The sequence below is a fragment of the Hyposmocoma kahamanoa genome, unplaced genomic scaffold (genome assembly GCF_003589595.1).
Source record: "Hyposmocoma kahamanoa isolate Upper Pololo Valley unplaced genomic scaffold, ASM358959v1 95768, whole genome shotgun sequence".
Taxonomy (NCBI): domain Eukaryota; kingdom Metazoa; phylum Arthropoda; class Insecta; order Lepidoptera; family Cosmopterigidae; genus Hyposmocoma; species Hyposmocoma kahamanoa.
The window spans coordinates 1-8,322 of record NW_020655043.1 but is presented as its reverse complement, the minus strand read 5'-3'; the positions used below and the strand labels follow the sequence as shown (position 1 = coordinate 8,322).

Sequence of the window (8,322 nt, the reverse complement as noted above, 5' to 3'; positions counted from 1 at the left end):
AGAACAATTAAATTTTGCCCAACACTGATGTAGATCCGGTGAACGCGGAGGCCATAAAATTGGCCCCAGACGACCAATCCACTTATTTGGGTATGTCGCATTTAAATATGCACGAACAGAAACAGCATAGTGCGCAGGACAGCCGTCATTTTGGAACCAATGGAATTCCCTCAGCTCTTCAGGCACGTCTTCCATTAAATTAGGCAGATCATTTTGTAGGAACTCCAAATAACTTTGGCCAGTAAGAGTCTCCGGTAGTTCAAATGGTCCTATTATTTTTCCATTTAATATTCCCGTCCAATAATTTATTTTAAATTGGTGCTGTGATCGGTCTTCCCGCATAAGATGGGGGTTTTGCAGTTGCCAGCTATGAAGGTTGTGTAAATTTAAGTAGCCGTCTCAGAATTTTGTTAAAAAACTGGGGGTCTTCCTCTATCTTGGCCAGCATTTGTCGGCAAAAACGCAATCTTAAATTGTAATCTCTGGGTAGGAGAGTTTGCACGCGTGTGACATGGTTTGGATAAAATTTATGTTTCTTTAAAATATCGCGCACAGTCGATTTTCCAATTCCCGTGCGTCGTTCTATTGCTCTCGTCGACGTGGAAGGATCTTGCCGAATTTCTTCAAGAACCATCTCTTCATATTCATCACGAGGTGCTCTTCCAGCGCTAATGCCACCAACACCACTACCAGGCATTCTTCCTTTGGGTTTGAGTAACATTGGTGGACTCTTATAAATACGGCATTAGATGGGTGACGTGCGTTAGGGTATCTTTCTCTGTAAAGAGCTTCAGCTGCTCTTGAGCTGGTACCGCATTCCCCATAAATAATATGCATGTTTGCATATTCTTGTGGCGTATACTGAGTACGTGGCATTTTTATTCACAGACACAAAATACCTGTTCAGTCCAGAAACAAGCCAAGTCGTCGCAAATATCACCAAACAAACAAAGTCCAAATCAGTAAGCAAAACTATAGTCCAGTAAAATAGCCAGTTCGTAGTTGAACATTGATTGAAAGCAAATCGCAAAGGAACAGAAAACACGTGCAAAACCGAACAAATCGAATGATGCACTAAATCCTTTTCGTTTTTTTTTACATTTGCTGTTAATTATCACTCTTTGCCTCTGGTCCAACTCTGACCATTCTTATCATATGAACAAAAGACAGGCGAAATGTGGCTATCGTGCAGATGGCAAATAACGGTCACACGTGGTACTTTAAAGACAACAATTGAAAAATTACTTTGATTGGATTTTTGCATAATTTTGCTGTAAATAAGTTTTAAATAAAGTTTATTAATGCCTAATATTCTTTTTTTTTAATCAAAACTCAATAGTCAAGAACAATTCAGGATAAGAAATGTTCCAATTTTGCAAACATAATTTTTTAGTAAAATTTACTCCGTTTGCACATTAATAGCAATAATTTCATATTTACATTAGATACAATGAGAAATGATACCATTTTAGAATCCTCATTAAACCTATATTATTTTAAAGTACTTGGCCACACAGGTTTTCATACTTTTTTTTATACAGAAGGCGCGTAAACTTCGTAAAAAATAATTTTTTTCTCTGAAAAATGAAGTTAAACTTTTTTTTTAAATGTACATTACTTAGTCATACCATTTACTGCTTATCTAAGGACACAGTTAACGTAGAATATTATGACACCAAAAAACCAAATAAATTCATTCATTTGTAGTCATAGTGCACAAAAACTTAAAATAAGGTAAAAATAGTTAACTTTTAAGAAAAAAAAACATTCCTTAGGTACTAAAATCTATCCCATGTAGTAACATGGGATAGATTTTTTTTGCATTTTTTTTTGGAATAGTCTTAAGCTATGCTATAAGCCATTTCAGTATGATACATTCATTACCGGACACCCTGTATATATCATGCGTTTTCGTTCGTATTCCACGGGTATTTTGATAATATATGTCAAACATTTTTGACAAAAACATTAAAGCCACTCAATAATGGTTCAATAATGGTTTTTCTGACGTAAAGCTAAATAATAAACTAGACATTCCTTATTACGAATAAAAATAGCTTTTCCACTTTGTTCATTTTTTCTAGCATACACCCTACCATTACGTACCCAAACAAACTTATAATTCATTTCTCTTGCTTTAAGACGGGCAGCAGCATGAAGAGCCTTCGTACTGGGAATCAAGTGTTCGGAGACAAAAACTGGAGATCTTTGGCCTGCGATACCCAAATGACGAGAATTCAGCTTTTCCTCTTTGTTGTTTTTATTATAATTTGCGACAGCTGCAAGGAAGGAGTCGCGTTGGCGGGTGCTACGGAACTTTGCAATAATACTGCGTGGCCTATTGCTATTTCTATCAAGCTTGGCCACACGTGTTACGTGCAGTACATCGTCATCTTTAAATTGCGCCTTGACAGTTGATGATAGTTGCATAATTGTGCTCGCCCAATTCTCAGATTTATGTTCAGTAACTCCATTAATCTCCACATTGTTCTCACGTAAGTGCCGCTCTGCGAGACTTAGGGTCGTATTCTAGAACTCTATTCAATGCGCAAGTCAGGATTGCACTGGCAACACAAGCACGGGAAATACGACCCTAAAGGCAGGGACTTGAGTATGATTTCGAGTGCTTTATACCATACTCAAATCATGAATTGAGCATTGAGTAGAGTTCTGGAATACGACCCTTAGCCTCAAGGTGAGGTCAGTTACTGTGGACTGCAACTCCATATTGTCTACTTCCAGTTTCTGTATTGAGGCGTTTCGCTCCTCCACGGTTGACCTAAGTTCCTCGTACCTGCTGTTGAAAAAATCCACTGACTCTCTAAATTCCTTGAGAATTTGATTTATAGGTTGCAATTCCTTGCCGATAAGTTTCTCCATCATTGTTTGCAATGTCACCTGAAATTCGGAGCGTATGATCGTACGTAGCCTTTCTTCCATTTCTGGATACATATTTTCTGCTTCACAGGATACGTCGAGGCTTTTGGTATCTTTGCGTCTAATGGTGACATTATCCCGTGGAGCCGACATACCAGATCATCGTATGTTACCAACATTATTTACGGGTTTCTGATTTTGTCGAATTGGCGTATTTGTGTTGTCGGCTTTCGGTGCTATACTGCGTAGTATTGACAAATCCAAGATTGCTTTTCCTCAGTGCGCATACTTTCAAAACGCTCCTGAAGAATGTTAGCACACAAGAACATAGTGTGCCTTGCATTTGGAACATATCATACACCTATTTAACTCCACGAGTTCATGGCATCCCACATTTTTTTGCTGAAGACATGGTAATGGCGTGTTTTGTCCTCCGTGAGACAACGCAGTGAAAGCAAGGTATGCCAGCTGCAGTGCCTACTCTTTGACGCGCGACACGGAACCAGTTTAACCACTGCTCTCACACGAATATGATCCGTCCGCAGTGGATCCGGAAGTCCGAATTTCTACTACACTGGCACTAGTCGAACACTATACAATTAATCAGCTGATTCGCAATATTGAAATTTAGTTTTTTGATTTATCTGTATATTTTATTGTATTTTGTTGTAGATATTTTACTATTAGTATTAATCATTATGTAAAATTCACTGTCACAAACATTTGCAACGAAAATAAATAATTTTTGCACTTTAAGATGAATATTTTTGTGCGGAGATTAAACAAAAGTTGTTTATGTATCAAGTCTAGGACAAAGACGTAATAAATTAATTTCATTTTACAAAATTACGATATTTCGTCGTTATCAATATAATATCGAGTTCGAACATCACACAACACAACCACTTGTTTTGAAGGTAGTCGAAAATGGCGGGAAAATGTAATGTTCAATTCACTTTTATTTATATGTGGTTCAGTATTTTAGAATTAGAAAAATATTTGTTTTCAAGTATAAATACAAACTGTTTTATTACAAAACCATAATCAATGGGATAATAAAGTAAAATTATGACTATGGCACTTAGAGGATGGAAAAAAAAGCAATGGCATTGTCAAATTATTACAAAATAAACAAACTCGGACGAGGGTACCCTTGATCACATTTTCTTTGAATGTCCTAAATTGACTTCCTCCTTGTATGACCTCCTTCCTTCATTCCTCGTCCTATTAACCTTAAATCCCTCCTTCTTTATGTGTATTCTCCCTTTATTAACATTTTGTGTGATTTTATACGCTCTAATCATAAGTCAATGACTCTAATAATTATTATATTATTAGACCCATTGACTTATGATTAGATAAGCATTAGCTTTAGTCCATTGTTTGTCCATGATTGTTTTTTTTACCCCAGGTATGATCGCCACTCCGTCGAAAATATTCATTTAAAAATAAATACCTTGCTGCTACCGAAACGTTGACGTTATTACCTATTACTATAACTATTTACCTAGCACCTTTCACGGTTCATGCTGTTAAATATCGAGTGTATCAGGGCTGCGTTTTAGTGATTTTATGAAATCAGATGAAATATCTGATCTTTCAGTGTTTTATATATAACACACACACACACGCACACGCACACGCACACGCTCACACACACACACAGTGTGTGTTTACATATATTTGTGAGATATGCTCAAAAGTAGAATTATTGTAAGTAAATAAATAACAAAATATATTACGTCACGTATTTTCGACTAACTTCAAACTTTAACGACGAATTATCGTATTTTTTAAAATGAAATTAATTTAATGAGACAATATATTGAACAAAAATATAGTGTCCATTTATTATTTGATAGTAACTTTCTATGACCTTGAATTTCCACTGCACCTTCCGGTTACACCGTGTATAAACGCCTTTTCTTTTCCGGTAAATTGGAATAAATGGCCTACTGCTATCACATACTACAGGGTACAGTTTATCATTGACGATATAATCTCCAATTTGATCTTCATTAATTTAAGGTCAAAAAAACCACACTATAGCAGCTGTGGCTGCGTGCAATTTGAACGCGCCCTAAATGTTTATAACATATGAAAAATAGGTACCTACCCAGGGCGGCTGCGATAGCACCTACACCGCGCCAGAGCCGCTTCTCCCTAGTAAACACACTTGCGCGATGCGGGTCGAGTGACGTCAGCGGTAACGAAGCCACCACACGTTCTACGAGTCCGGGTTCGAATTCCGCTAATTTTTCGATGAGAGCCTGTTTATGGAACAAAAAATTATTCTTCTATTATCTTAACAGAAAGTAACTCTAGAGTTAAATGTTCTTAATTTACCTGCGATGAATCAGGCGAAGGGGGTAAAGTTGACAAGTCACCACGCACTGCCGCATCTCCTAACGCCTCCACAAACGCTCTTTGCTCTGAACAGTTCTCCCATAAAAAATTCCACAATTCGTCACTGCAATGATCAATGAACATTATTTTTATTATACAATAACTTTGAATTGAATAGCAACCTCAGTTACCATTAATATGGCATTACCTTAAATTATATTTTAAACACAGCTTAACAGCTTGGTCTGCTACTTCTTTATCGTTTAAAATGTGTGGTCTTTCAGAGAGGTTAATAATAAATTGAATTGCAAGATTCTTTGCTTCAGGGCCTTTTGTAGAGCAAAGGAGACGTAGTGCTTGTGAGTAGCGTCCTGAGACACAAAATGCTTTAGCTCTGGCCAAGAGATCGCGCGGTTTCACTCGCACTACCCCTTTACGACCCAACAATGATAGTGCCCCGTCTGCTACACACGCTCCCCCTAGAGCGCTCGTTCCCGCTACGCCCATTGCTCGTGAAACACGTCCGTCTGTCCAATGACCCTGAAACCCAAATAACAATAAAAAGTGGCATGTAATACCTATTCTCAATAAGTTGTTCTAATGATATACAGGATATTAAGAAACAGGCGTAGGAATTTCGGTAGTTAATTAAGTGGATCATTCTGAGTCAACAACATTTAAAAACCAATTTTTCGTAATTAGTACAAACGGACTTGAACAATCGTTTTGAAAAATAATTTTAAATTCTAAAATACTTTGTGACTAGCACAGGAATTTAAAACAAATTAAAATAGGTTAAAATTGTATGATTATTTTCTTGTACAGATGGCAGCACATTAAGCTACACATTGACGGATTATTTTCCGTTGTACTGGTGGGAAGGCGATATTCGAACAATAGTGTTAGCTTGACATGCCGTTGATTGTACATTTTGTGCGATAGAAAAAAAGTAATAATGACAACACTCAAATATTAAAAGATTTAGCCTAAGAATAATGTGATTTATATAGTAAATAATGAATAAAGTATATAATAAAGATTTCTCATAGATGGCGCTACGACTAAAAAGTCGTTGAAAGAGCAAGTACAAAGACACGACGCAAGCACATAGAAAAAATTCGTGAGGTCCGTTGGTTCGTTCCGTGGCTTAGTTGGTATAGCGTCTGGCACGGTATGCAAGAAGACGTCGGTTCGAATCCGACCGGATCGAAGGATTTTTTTCTGAGTGTTCGATCTTTGTATTAATAATTATAATGAATAAAGTGTTTTAAAATACAATGATACACTCTTTTTTAGTAGCTGTAGAGGTCCGGAAGGAGTTTGTCCACATAAGTACTGTCATCTTACCTATTTCTGCCGCCAAGCAGTAATGTGAGCATTGCTGTGTTTTGGTTTTGAAGGGTATGGGTGCTGGAGAAATTACAGGCACATGGGATTTGTGAACTTATGTCTCAGGGTGTCGGGCGTAGTGGCAGTGCCCTTAAGATCTTTGCGATTTAAAGCTCTGAGTGGCACTGCAAGTGTTATGGATAGGCGTGCCGCTTACCACCAGGCATACGGCAAAAAAATCCCACTTTTGATATTGATACCAACCTTGAAGAAAGCAGATGCATATACTGGTTCCACATGAGACAGATCCAGGGGTTTATCATAATCATCTCCCCAGAGTCGTATGGTTTCATTTACATCAAAAATGGCCAGTGTCCCGCTGAGCCAACCAAGCCATAATGGTGTCGACTTCAGTTCCATCCTCTGCAGTGGACGCAAAGATATTGCCGAGCCAGTAATATTCACCGACAACCATTGCAGGGATTTATTACGGGCACACACCAATATTCTGTCATCATTTTCACTCCATTCTAAAACTGGTAGTGTATCAGGGGGTCCACCAAGGCGAACGCCAGCAGCGCGCCCACCGGCTACAATTATCACGCGTGATAATGTTGCTAATGCTAAAATTCGTGCATCTCGAGCAGTCATGGCGACGACTTCTCCTCTGGCACCGGAAAATAAACATGACGTTCGTGCAGAACGCACTCCAAGTGGTCGCGAAAATTTTATTAACCACACTGATCCTCCAGTATCAAGGGCCAATCCTGATGTACCTGCCCATGTTACTCTCAATGTACCCCATATGTTGCATCCTAAGGTAACACGTCTAAGAACTATACCTCTTATACTTTCATATTGACATATTAGACCTCTTGCATAACCAGCAAGAAGACGTGTACTGTCTTGATTGTAAGCTAAACAGGATACTGCACCACAATCAGTGTTTGAATCACAAACCCATCTCAAAGTTTGATCATGGAATGATAACAGGTGTCCATGTGCTGTGCCAACTGTTAATTTTCCATCTTTGCCAGCACTGACAGTTGTAGCAGTACCAGCTGATGAACGTTCCTAAGAGACAAAAGGTATTTTAGTACACATGGAATAATGATATGAAACAAGATATTCGCAAATACATGTTCTATTTAGGAAACCATCGTAATTTGTGTGTATTCTATGCACATGACTCTCTACAGATACAACTAGTTTACAGTAGGTACAAACATGTGCCTGTATAAGTTGTTGTGACACAGCCTGTAAGAAGTCCACTTGCAGTGCAGAACAAGTGCTGGGGTCTTCATCATGTTTTTGCAGTTTTCTACAGTCAAGTTCATCATCTTCTGCAGACAGGACCTCGGCTAACGTTGGTGCTTCACTTGCTGGTAGGGCATACTCAACTTCATCCAACTAAAATATTATTTAATTAATGTTTGTATACTTGCTAGTTACAGTGCATCCTAATCTGCTGTATTTATCAAATGAATAATATAGCAATACATGCTTGTGTGATTCTACCAAAATTATACAGTACTTACAATGTAAATTATTTCACCATTGCCAATTCTACTAACCAGTACTCATGCATGGTAGATAAGACTCAATTAGTAGTTGAAATACATATTATTCATATGTAGGTAAAGTAACAAATAATAAAATTATACTGCTTTGAGTGTAATTGGGGGCGTTAAAGAGTGCCAAAAATAAATTTAAAAGAAATTTACCTACAGTTGAAACGGGTATCACAAACATGTGATTTTTGAGCTTATA

The 8,322-nt window shown here is 37.7% G+C and overlaps 1 protein-coding gene across 1 annotated transcript; it reads right to left on the bottom strand.

Annotated features, from left to right (window-relative positions):
- Window positions 1–582: 582 nt before the first annotated feature.
- On the bottom strand, window positions 583–7,962 carry LOC113238444 (vacuolar protein sorting-associated protein 8 homolog; the record flags this gene model as incomplete). Its single annotated transcript, XM_026475275.1, has 7 exons — window positions 583–861; window positions 2,710–2,942; window positions 4,994–5,147; window positions 5,224–5,347; window positions 5,432–5,763; window positions 6,817–7,626; window positions 7,780–7,962. Coding segments are annotated over 7 exons (2,115 nt in total), but the record flags the coding sequence as incomplete, so codon positions are not given.
- Between the last annotated feature and the right edge of the window lie 360 nt (window positions 7,963–8,322).